Source organism: Meleagris gallopavo, chromosome 5, assembly GCF_000146605.3.
Source record: "Meleagris gallopavo isolate NT-WF06-2002-E0010 breed Aviagen turkey brand Nicholas breeding stock chromosome 5, Turkey_5.1, whole genome shotgun sequence".
Taxonomy (NCBI): domain Eukaryota; kingdom Metazoa; phylum Chordata; class Aves; order Galliformes; family Phasianidae; genus Meleagris; species Meleagris gallopavo.
The window spans coordinates 39407664-39420760 of record NC_015015.2 but is presented as its reverse complement, the minus strand read 5'-3'; the positions used below and the strand labels follow the sequence as shown (position 1 = coordinate 39420760).

The 13097-nt window shown below is 35.8% G+C and overlaps 1 protein-coding gene across 14 annotated transcripts in view; it reads right to left on the bottom strand.

Moving 5' to 3' along the window:
* Positions 1-13097, bottom strand: part of NRXN3 (neurexin 3) — an 896531-nt gene that overhangs the window by 128407 nt on the left and 755027 nt on the right. For all 14 annotated transcript variants that reach the window (XM_031553628.1, XM_019615790.1, XM_031553624.1 and 11 more), the window contains one exon: positions 3163-3334. In XM_031553628.1, coding sequence (XP_031409488.1) covers positions 3163-3334 — 172 coding nt within the window. The remainder of the gene's footprint in view (positions 1-3162; positions 3335-13097) is intronic.

The following is a 13097-nucleotide window of genomic DNA, read 5'->3' as shown; positions in this document are numbered from 1 at the left end:
GCCTCACCAGCAGAGAATAGAGAGGCAGAATAACCTCTCTCAACCTACTGGCCACATTTCTTTTGCTGCAGCCCAGCATACAGTTGGCTTTCTGGGCTGCAAGGGCACACTGCTGGCTCATGTCCAGCTTCCCATCCACCAGTACCCCCCCATTTTATTTTTTGGCAGGGCTATACTCCTTTCTACTCCCATCTTGTATTGTTAGTGGGGGTTGCCTTGACCCAGATGCAAGATCAGATTTACCTCTAACCCCTTTTTTCACAAGAAAACAGCTTGTGGTGCAGGTTACTGAGGCATAATTGGATGTTAAAAAACAAACAAACAAACACAACAGCAACACAAACCAACTTAATATGTACATATCAGAACTGTAGGTTTGCTCCTTTTCTGCTTTCCTTTCACTTCCTTGTCTTTTATATGAAGTTGTAAAACACATCTCTGGAATCTTTCTATTCCCTAGTTTCTTTAATTTCAATTTAACTGAATACAGTGTTTTAAGGAAAGCCAATATTCTCTCTCTTTGCTCATTTTATGAGCATCACACATTTATTTGTACTTTCCATTGAGCAAGTAATTATGAATCTGATGTATAATCCTTCAAGAGCTAATAAAACTCAGAGAGGAGCATAGAAATACCATTAAGAATTCCATCCTGCTGCCATCACATGTGATGACAAAGAAACTTTTGCTAATTTGCCAAATTTGTGAACGCAGCTGCAACACCATGCAGAAAATTATGCACACATTAAATTATAGACATCACAGCATGCTCAAACATGTATGTGCCACAAATAAGTTTCTTTTTAAAAGACTACAAAAAATTGTCTCTTCCAGAATTGAAGTGATCCTACATATAGAACACAGAATTCCTTCAATATTAATACACAAGTTGAATATGAATTGCAGTTTCAGTATTCTATAGCTGAGACACGCTAGATTAGCCCAGATCAGCCAAACCACAAAACTCTTTCAAAGCTGAAATTCTGCTGAATGTGTTTATTCCCTACATGAAAAATATTAGGCACGTGTTTGGTTTGCTCAGTTGTTTGGTTTGCTCAGCTGTCTTCTAAATCATCACTTCCTTAGAAAACTGAACTAATAAGGCATGGTTTCTTGTAGCTATTCTCTTGTTTAAGTTTTTCACAAAGCTGAGACATTAATAATACTTTTATCTATCCATCTATGACTATTCTGGCTTTTACCACAAAATGAGATCAAGCCACAGTCCTTTCCCCTGGGAGAATCAAGATAGTGCACTCCTCCATCAGTTATTTTCACTAGCCATGTTGGACTTGAATATATTTTTTTCTTTTTAAAAATCTTTTGTCCCCTTCGTCAAATTTGGCTAAAAAATCAATATGAAAATTAACTGAAAAAATATATGAGACAAACACACACAAACTATGATCCCCAAAGCCCTATTTTCACATGGAGAGGCTGAAAAATACTACATCTACAAAGAGCCAGAAGGTGAACCTGCATGGAAAGTAAATGATGTCTGGAATATAAAGGTTCCTTTGGGGTACAACTGCATATACTTAATATTAGGCCAGAACATTAGACCAATGCTGATTCTATTAAACCATATACCTTCTAAAGAAAATGCGGGACTACTTTAGCCAAGACAAATACAGAGGATACTGAGGTATTCTCTGAATGTGACTTCTTTTCCCTTTAAAAAAACATCTCTGAAGTAATAGCTGAATGTTTTGTTTCTTTACAGGTGGGAATTATTACAGCAAGTAATTGGAGAAGAAACCATATTTGTGGGATTTTTATTGTCTATAATTTGCTGGCAATTAGGTCAGAGGTATTTTACCATAAAACAACTGAAGAAAGGAGCAAAAGAAAGATGCTCTGTTTGGGGACCTACAGCCACCCTACATTTCTTAACAATGGATAATAGCGCTAGAATCTAGCTCAGCATTCTTGTCATTACCTTCTTAGAAAACAATTATTTGACTAAAATAATGGTAATTATTAAAGTGTACTCTTTTGCACACACAGCATCAAAACACTAAAAAAGAATCATTGAATATGAAGTAGTATCACTTGCAGTAAAAATTCCCCATGCACTTCATGATTGAATAGAAGAGATGAAATTATCCCTTTGGAATAATTTATTAATGTTTGAGAATAATGGAATATTCATACAAAACTAACAAATTGCCTATCTATCAGTGAATTTTTCTATCTTCAATTCCAGATCAGTTATATATAATCTAGAAAGGAAGAACTGGAAGTTGCTTATACTTAATACCTGGAAGCAACAAGATGATCATTGCTTGATCATAGACAACAAAGTGTGAACAAGATGAACACGGCTACAATTGGAATTGTTTCCCTGTGTTTCTTCTGCTTTTTGTAACTATCCCCATCACCAAGTCTCAACTATCTTATGCCCTGTCCACATCATGTACACCAGCCTGTTTTTCACTAAGGGTGAGTTTAATCTTTTAACATGGTGATGTGGCTGTGCATTCCCAAGAGTGAGATAACACTAGACAGTGATTCAAGAACCACTTGTTCAGTATTCCTGGTGGACTTGGGGTGATGACTTTCCAAGAGGTACTGAATTGCTGCACTATATTTTGACCTAGAGTCAACTGAGAGTTGTCAGCTTTGTCTAAATTTTGTGGCAACCACTATTTATGTGCAAACCTAAAAGAGAGTGAAAATCGGGTGACAAAAAATTGAGGCAAGAATAAGGTTCATTCAAGTATTGGCAACTTAGTCACACACATTCTTTACAGTTTAGCTGTGTACCTATATATAGTCTGTATCTTGGGGGTGGCTAAATCCACCTCTCCTTCTTGCAAAGTGCATTCAGAACTTTTCTCTCTTAATTATTGAGAATATCACAAGTAGCAAAACCAAGTTTGTTGTTGATGTTTTCTTTTGCTGTTTTTTTGTTGTTTGTTTTTTTTTAACTCTCTGCAGAACCAAGATTCACTTAGAGACCTCCATAATAGCAAAATCTATGTGTATCATACCATAGAGTTATAAAAGACCAACCCTGTGTTTTCCAAATGACAGAACATTCACCATGAGGCTGGTCAGTTTAATATTGAAACGATGCCACAAATATAGTAACCACCTATTGTTATATGTTATTTTGTAAATATGGGTAGACAGAAAGAGAAAAACAGAAAAAGCATGTACCTGTTGGATAGTGTTCATTCACTGGCCAGCTGTCAACTTGAAGCGTAGCATTGCCACCATTCCTGGTAAAGCGCACAACGTGGTATTTGCCATCATTCACAGGTGTGCTTTCCTCTTTAATAGAGATATCCACTGTGCCAATATTGAAGACTACACCAATCTTGCCTTGTTCCTGAAATGAAAGAAAAAAAGAAAACAAAGCTTGCAAATTGCTTGCTATTAGGAGAATGTTCTGGCCCTATAAATCTCTAATGGGTTTTTGTGCCGGTAGATGGCACTGAAGAATACACAGAAGCATCATTTTGAACTTAGTCAAGATACACTTCATTGGCTCTGCTTCAAGGCTAACACTGTCTTCCACACTCTTCTTTACAGCTTTCACACGAACATAGTGACTTGTTTGCTCTCTTAAGTATTACAAAGTACAGTTAAGAAATCAGGCAATAAAACCAAGGAGATGTGAATAGTTACTTGAACAACAGTTCCACTGATTAGTAGTTTCTTGTTGAGTTGCCATCTGAAGTACAGCCACATGCAGGTTATATGCTAACTGTTTCACTAGTGCAAAAATAGAACAGAATAAATAGCCTCCACTCTAAAACAAATAACCATGGGAATCAGCAGCGTGAATGCATTTTCAAAGATAACAGAATAAGAAATGAGCAAAAATGTACTAACCAGCTTTGGACATTCGAGGGAAACTAATTGCTCCTAAACAAAATGGAAAATGCTCCAGACCTTCAAAGGATTTGAGTGACTGTAATCTTATTTTTTTTTAATCTCACATGCTTCAAACAATAACTTGCTCCCCCTAGTGATCTCCCAAAACTTTCCAAATGCAGTTAACAAGAATACATCTTCAAGCTTTCAGCAAGGAGATGTACAGTAAGCTGGTTTCAGGGTTTATGAAGGCATGCTACTGCGTGTACAGCATTGATTCAATTCTGATTCGGACAGAACTAAAGTGTTTCACTCAGAAAACCAGTACATTTGTTACCACCCATACTATAAAACCAGCTTATTAGCTGTCTCAGTAGAGAAATCGAAAAAGAAACAAAATGAGATAGTAGAAGGCCATCTCATAATCTCTTCTAAATAGAACTGTGGTGTACATCAGACTTTCTTCTTTTTTCTTTTTCCTAACAGTCTCCCTTATTCTTTGAACTGCAATACTGTGATATCAGTTGAAAAGAAAAACAAACAGTCCTATAACTAAAGAGATCACTAAAAAAACTGGACTGTGCCTGGATTACTTTAAATTTAGCACTCTTAACAGCATATAAAGCATTTTCCCTCTTCTAACAGTAAATTTTAGACTCTGCTGCATTTATACTGGACAGCAAGAGTCTCACATTCATTTACACTACAATGCTTTGGACTGACTTCATTATAACATATCAATAATCTTTTTTTTCACGGTAATAGGGGTAAGTTGATTGCAACATTTTATTGCAACTGAGAAATGCAGAAAATTGTGTAAAACACATCACAAGCCTAACTGAAAGCCTCCTCCAGCTCTATTACAGTCCCTCCTCCAGCAATGTTCCTCATGATTTTTTGAGTCTTGTAGAAGCATGACTTTACCAGATTTTGATACTCATACTTGGACTGACCAGGATCTTGTCATGAAAATGGTTCTGTTCCAATTACCAGGATAGAACACAATATAATGCAATTCTTTGAAAGCAGAGCTATTGGAGCCAAACTGCAAAGAAAGGTATACAAAACATAATTTATTAGTTTATTCATGTTTTTTGTTGTTGTTTTTTTGGTTTGGGTCTAGGACACAAGATTCTCCCTGGAAAAAAAAATCCAACTGTTAGTTTACTCATTACTGGTAGAAAAACAGTAAAGCAAACCAGAAAGAAAAACCTACAGCAAAATACAATGACCATGGATACAGGGCAAATACAGGATTTATTTTCAAGATTTCTTCATCTCCAGTTTTCTATATTACAACAGCTAATTAACTTCCCTCTAAATTTGAAAGATAAACTTTACCACTAATGTTGAACAGTTTATTATGGACTTGGCCTCTATCACTCCATTTCTCATACAGCTAGCACATTTTCTTTTTACATTACCAAACATGGATATTAACTAGTCCTGCAAGTATATGATGATGAAAGATGTATTTCAAATCCACTATGTTTATTTTGTACTTAAATAAATAAATAACTTGCCAAAGCGAGGAAAAATCAAAATACATAACCAACCTCAGAGCTGCAAGTTATATGCTCCAGAAGAACTGCAGAGAATTATAGTAGACAGTACGCATTTCTTGCTATCAGCACTCGTTGATCTGTTCCAAACATCTTACACGAAAAGGTGAACACACATCCCTTGATATTGCTGCCCTCAAAAGCCACACTGCTTTCTCCTCACAAATTTTGTGGAGATAAAGTTCTGTCAGGAGGTTTCTAAGACATCAGGCAAGTAATTATCATTAATTAATGGAATGATTGTAGATAAATTACATGTATAGAAATACTAAAAAGAATGTATAAAGCCTCACTTTGGCCCCTCTGTTCTACACTACCGTCCCCTTCAGGCCCTGTCAGCAATTCCTTGTTATATGCATTGCTCCAAAAACACTATGAATGTTATTAAATGACACAGGCTAATCTACATCCAAGGATCAGGAGATACAGAATCTTACCCTTAACCATTGTTATCCTTTGGGCAACATTTTATTTTACCTTCTCGTAAAAAAACTCTTCATCAGTGAAAGAGGAGTGACAGATATTTACCTTTCCAAGATCTACAAGCCCTGTAATCCAGACATATTTTTACCTAAACTGTGAAAGCATTTTAATAATCCGAAGAACAATTACATGTTGAAATTGGAAGGAGCTGACAATAGCCTCTTAAAAGACCAGTGACAATATTTGCCCCTCAGTTTGATGACAGAAAGCAATCTAACTAAAATAATGTGAAGGGCACTGAAGGAGTAAGAAATTATCATTTTAGTACAGAGCATCACAATGCACAAGCTGGAGATGGAGACTGTGAAATTCCAGCCATACACCAACAGCTACACGCATTACTTACTTTCAGAAGGGCTCTAACTTTTGGTCTTCACCTTTCAGCCATCTTTTTCTTAACCTAAAGGTCAAATCATTCAGACTGAAAGCATATAGCTGTTCCCTGTGTGCAGAAAACATTTTCTTAAAAACTAAAAGAGAGAACATCAGGGAATAACACAAATCCTACACTCTGAACTTCATCTATATGAATAAATAGCAATTCTGTAGAAGACACTCAGCACCCTTATTGATGCAAGAAAAAAGAAAACAACTTATTGAGGTGAAAGGATATATATCTGTCAGCTAATTTTGGCAGATTTTTGTGAGATATTATAAACAGTAAGTCAACTATTGTTTTATACTTTCTTTTGTTGCTGCTTCAACATGTCAAATTAGATTCTCTAAATTCTCATTACAAACCTATTTATACCAAAAAAATCCAATACATATATAGAACAAAATAAATAGAAATTATTACTGTTAGGGGTCATGGTTTTTAAAAGAAGCAATTCTCACAGATACATAATTTATAAGGCTAAAAAGGACAAATGCTTTAATCTAGTCTGCTCTAAAATTTTATGTGAGACTGTATATCTTGTCAGAATTGATCTTATTTTGAACTATGGAATATATTCTAGAACAACATGCGATTGTGATCTGAATATTAACAGCTGAGGAAACAGTCATTACAACTGGGTCTTTTCAGTTACTTTTTTGATAAGATGGCCCAGTTTTGAACACGGTCAAAAAGACAAGGGAAATGTCACGAATTATAAAGAAATGGAATAGTATAGAAAAGGAAAATCTCTGTTATAAGTTAATAGTCTACCTTTGACTTGAATTTTTGAACACAGTAAACAGAGCTTTACAAGCTCCTTCAGTAACAGAAGAAACACAGAAAGTTCTAAAAAAATATCAAATTCGAAACTGTATATATAAAAACAAAACCATCATTATTATTTTAATAACTGGAAGAACTACAAATATTTACTAAAATCATTCAGTAACAAAATTTATTCAAAAGAAGTACATTCTGAGATAGTACATAACTGAATCACGCAATTCACTCTCACAATATGTGTTGGTTGTTTAAGATACATTCAGAAATATATACATTCATGGGAGGAAAGTCAGTCATGAACTACTGGACACAACACTGTGAATATAATACCCTGTTCAGTAGATCCTTAAAAGCAGATGATTACTGCTTATTTTAATTTTTACCATCTATATTGAAAATCATCTAGCCTCATACTTCTATAAATGGCTTGTTAGACTTTGATCAAGTAAAATTTTTTGAAGGCTATTACCAATTTTTAGGCATTTCATAAAGTGGTAAAATGCTGAAATTAGCAAAGTTTAATGATAATCCAATCTTTTCAACTGAAAGTTTTGAAGTGTGGGTTCGCTAAACATCTGCCAAGGTATACAAGGTCAGGCTTGTATATATAGTTCTGCCTTAGAGCAAGACAGTACTAGAGCAGATGACTTAAAGTTCCAGCTTCATCTTTCTGGGATTGCATACTCATGCCAAACCCATATAATTTGCTACTTGTCAGGAACTTTATGCATCACTACAGGTTTTTAGGTAACTAGTACACAATATAACTAAAATTAAGCTCAGGAATTTATTTGAAAGCCGATATCATTAATAAAGCCTGAGACCTTTTGAGATTTTAACTCACTCACATTAGCAATCTAATCAGCACATGGCTGAAATGATTTATTTTCTATTTTTACTCCTTCTCAGTTCCACCTTCAGCAAGCCATTTGATTTGTCTTTCTAGATTGCAAAGCCACTGGGTTATCATTCTGTACATTTGTATGAGATCTAGCACAGTAGAACTCTGGTATCCAGTCTGCCTCCAGATCTTGTCAGTTGTACAAATAATTAACATCAACTTATCTGATATATAGAATCATCACAACATTACCATGATTGGGCACATACTAAGCTTGCCTAAGTTAATTTCTTCAAAACCCGGGGAAAATGGGCATATCCAGTTTTTCTACTTAAATTTACTGAACAAAGCCTAGTAGTCAGTGATGTTTAGTGGTCTTAAGAGGAAGGCTTGTTTTTGTGGTATTCAACACCCAAATGTGCTCGATTTAATTTTTTTCTTCCTCTGACCCAAGAAAGTATTAGTGCACTGCTAGCTAATTACCTGGCATCAAAATACAATTTAAAATTCATTCCAGTGTGTTAAGGTCACAAAATTGGTGGAAAACAGTTGTTGCTACAAAGCTGGTGAAGCTCCAGCCATGAGACCATTAGTCTTCCTTGTGTAGGGACATCACAACGCAAGTAAGGAAACAGAAATTAACAACATGATGAAAAGGAGGCACAATAAATTATTAAAGTATTATCTGTCCTCATTTCACTGGAAAATACATACTTCAGATGGCTAATTTGTTCTCTTAGCTTACAACACGCATCATGAAAGCCTGTCCTACATCGTGGTATGAACTCCAACTATAAATAGGATTAAACAGACTGGCCATGCATTTTCAAAATACTAATAGCATATTCTGGAAATTGTTGAGAAACAACACCTCTCAGATACGATGCTGGACTTGAGGAAAAAAAAAATCAGAAACCATTCTGAATGTTGATGTCAATTTTGATTTTTTCTAAATGGATGAGACAATGCACACCATGTGCTGCATTTTAATCTTCAAGTAACCAAATGTGTACCCCTTCTCCTGCATTGCGAAAGTCAGCTGATCAAAAACAGCCCATGTACTGTCACGTAGCTCACTTCTAAGACAAAAACATCACTAGCTTCTAAAAATGTCACATGCACTTAGTAAGGAAAAGTCTGTAGTGGGAAGTCAGATTTTAGAAGGACACAAGAACAAGCAACCCACTCAGCAGCAGAGATCTTCCAGGATAAAACATCTCCATCCATCTCACAATGTCTCCATTTGAGTGTTAATCTGCTGGGTAACACTGCCAACAATTTACTCTGACAGAAGCTAAAGTGTCAGTTACAAAAATACAGTACCAAAGATATGATACTTACCAGCAGCATAAAATAAACTGCATACCGTAACTACCAGGTTTCTTTATCAAGAGACTTGATACAATTGTTTGATGTCTGAGGATGCAGTATCTATCATGCGCTCTGTAACAGCAATCAGAGCTGTCTGTCTCAATCCATAACCCATAGAAAATGAGAACTTGTCAGGAAGATGGCATTAAAAAAGGACACGGCTGCCTGACAGGAAAGGTGATGAGAAATATCAACTTGCCACCATCCAATTAGCCCAAGGAGAGCAGACACAAAAGCGCAAAGACTGAGGAAACTTTGGACATAATTAATCTATTTAAAATTTGTTTTGTCTAAAGCATGCTTGTAAATTCTATTTTAACCTCAGTCATTAATAGTATTGCAGGGTTTCAAAGAGTTCCAAAAATGCATGTTTAAAGGTATCCTTTTACACCGCACTGTAATATCACATATCTGCATATATCACATAGCACTGTAATATCAACATACCACTGTATTTTCCCTTTTCAGAGTGTTTATGTATAGATGTCTGATAGAGTTTAATGCATCCAGGGTCTATACTGTATATTTCTTTTAAAAAGAACATAACAGATTTCATGAACTATGTATAAAATCAAAAGCATGTTGTAAATGCTGCAGTAAGTCTTCCTTCCTAGACAAACAAGGAGTATGAGCTAAGGTTCAATAGGCCTCTCCAATCAGCCAAGATAATGAAGAAAATAAGGGTATATGTAAACAAAAACAGTGCCTGGATTTTCTAAAACGTTATTTTTAGCTTTTCAAAGCTTACTTTTTTTAAACTGCAAAATTATTTTAAAGGAAGTGTAGTATGGCTAGACTCCAGCAGAAAGCTTTTCCAATTTTGAACTGCTTTCTTAAAATTTTGCATGGCAGTAGAAAAGAGATAATATTATGCATGAACAGTATGTGAACACTGCAGTGTTCTACTGTACTGTACAACCACTATACTCGTATTTCTAATGAAAATTTCCAAAATAATTATCTACAAATTTTAGTAATTTTCTATGACACAACAGAACTTGGTAAGGAACCAGTGCAATTCGGGACAGTAATGGTGAAAGAGAAGATAGGTTGCTTTTGAACAGATCACACAAAAGAGACCACCAGTACTACCTGCATTTTGCACACGAGAAAACAGAGATAAAATAAACTGACTTACCAAAACTTCACAGGAAACAGAAGTGACAGGAACAGAAAAAAATAATGAAAATGCTTTCTAATTCTTAAGCCAGTAACCTACCATTTACATTGGCTTTACTACCACAGAATATTTCAAACATTCCAATTTTCTACGTACGTAGGATATGCTACTAAATTTATTTATGTAGAGTGCGCTCATTTTCCTTGGTATCTTTTATGTCTAGTTCAGTGAGTGTTTTTCCATGATACACTGTTGTGGAATCTCTGTGTCCAGAACTCTGTGGTGCTCAATTCTAGGCCCTTCAATCTGCCCTGGAAGGGGCACTTGGTTTTTTCAAGTATAAGGTCTTTTTTTATGTTCACCTTCACCAACAGTCAATAGCTTCCTGAACGTAGGTGGGAACAGTATATTACATAGAGAGTGAAATTTCATGAATCAAAATCAAGATGAACCTCTGGGAAAAAGCTATGACTTGCCTATGCATACAATTTTTGTTATGGAATTCACTTGATGTAAAGTGCTTAGAATCAAGGTATCAGCCACACTGCCTTGCCAAGATTGTACTTCATTGGATAAATAAGAATTCCAGTGTCAAATTAAAACTTAACTAAAGGATGTTGCACATAAAATTGAAGTATTTCCAGCACTATTTTTTTTTATTTTTTATTTTTTTACAAAATAGGTGTGGAGAGAGTAGAGAGCAGATTAACATCAGTTTCTATATATTTTTCATAGATTTTCTCCTATTCACCTTATAAGAAAAAAAAAAATCACAAGATGTGATAGAGCAGTCAATAAAGAAACTGCTTTCTTAGAACTGTGCTGAGAGCCTAATCCTACTGCAACTAAAGCAGCCCTTAGATGATGAGAGTTCTCTAGATTATCCTACACTAAAATCAGTGAGAAGAAACACAAGTGAATTAGGAATGAGGCTGCACTTCCTGATCTAGTTTCCTTCTCAGTATGACCAATCACTTGCTCACATTATTTTCTGTGGAATGAAGTTATGTTTCTTTAGGCCTGCAAGAAAAGACAAAGGACTACTTTCACAGATATCCTATTCATATATTGTTGTAGCTTCCATTAAGAACACTGAGGTAAAAAAGTGTCAGGGCATGGGAGGTGAGATCAGGAAGGTATCACTCACGGATTGGGAAACCTGCTTCTGTGATCACAGCTATTTCTCTGTATCTCATGTTGCAAGAATAAGATATATCTGAAATAAAAACAGAAAAGGAATCTCAGAGATTCCTTTGGAGCAGCAGTGTTTGGCAGATGTTGGGAGAGCACAAGGTAATTGAGACCTAGACACAAAGATCACAAGGTGACTTTGTAGCATGTTGGATAGAAGCAGATCATAGGTATCTATCCTGTGACTAGGACAGAGCTTTTACGAGACAACTCAAACAGCCAAGAGAATTATAGCTACCAGGCTATTGTGATTTAGAATATACTGTTTGTACTTGCATACTGGAAGCAAAAAAGAAATTTTCTTGCCTTTGTCCAGGACTCTGTTATTTGGTCACACTCAGTAAATATTACTCAAGCAGAGTTCTCCTCACTTGCTATTTTGTCAGCATGCTAATGAAATTAACAGGACAAACCCAGACATACAGGAGAAAGTTGTACAGAGGACCCAGATTTGAAAAAAAATTTGGCTTGACACTGTATGCTCAGCACAAAATAACATAGCCCTTAGAAATCAAATCTTAAGGAGAAGCCATTTAGCTTGGAGAAATAAAAAATGTCCCTTATTTTATCTTTTTTTCCAATGAGAGGCTAGGGAGTGGGCCCACAATCATTTCTTCTTCCCACACAAATTACATACCCAATGAGCTGACTGGGAGAGTCAATTAAATTGTAACAGGTTGATTGTGTGGAATACAAACTGAAGGAGAGATAAAGGTGATAGATGTCTCTGGCCAGGTATTACAGCTGTTGTCTGTGGCTGTTCTTCACACAGATGGAGGACAGTATTGGCAGCATATGGCATGGGAGTTTGGACTTGGAAGGCAAATAGAGCAGACTACTGATAAAAGGAAGTAAATCCAAAGCAGTGTGGTGGATAACAAACATGATAGACTGAACTGTTGACCACCTTCCAAGTTTCTTCACCTCTATACCTTACCAAGATTTCTTGGATTCCATCTCCATTCCTACTACTTATCTTTATTTCTGCCTGCAGCACAAAAGAAATCAGAAAGGTTTAACTGAAAGGTGTAAAAGTCAATAATCTTTCCACTAGCTGCATCCAGACATCAATCACTGAGGCAGACTACCTAGGTGGAAGTCTAATAAAATAATATGAATACTGCTTTGCCTTGAAAGCCTTACCATACCCAGAATAATCAGATACTTTAGGAAACAGTCATTAGGGTGCTTCAGTTGGTGGATAGGTGTGATATACAGAAGCATAAGGTGGTGGCAACTATCAGTCATCCCTTAGCTAAGATTTCTGTTACAGCCTCAACAGTAAAGATATGCCATATTCCTGTATCCCAGGACTTAAAGAATCACATGATGCCCTTTACGTCACAGAGTCATTCTGCCACTGCTGCCATTAAGGCCATAATTTCCAGAACAATCTGAGTGTGATCTAAGTAGTACTAGTTTAATGTCATTTCTTCTTCTCTTGAATGGTTTTAACATTGATCCTGTACAATCGTTACTCTCATATGAACATACCAGTTTGGGTTATTTCTCCTCCCAGAATATTCTCCTTTTTTTTTTTTTTTT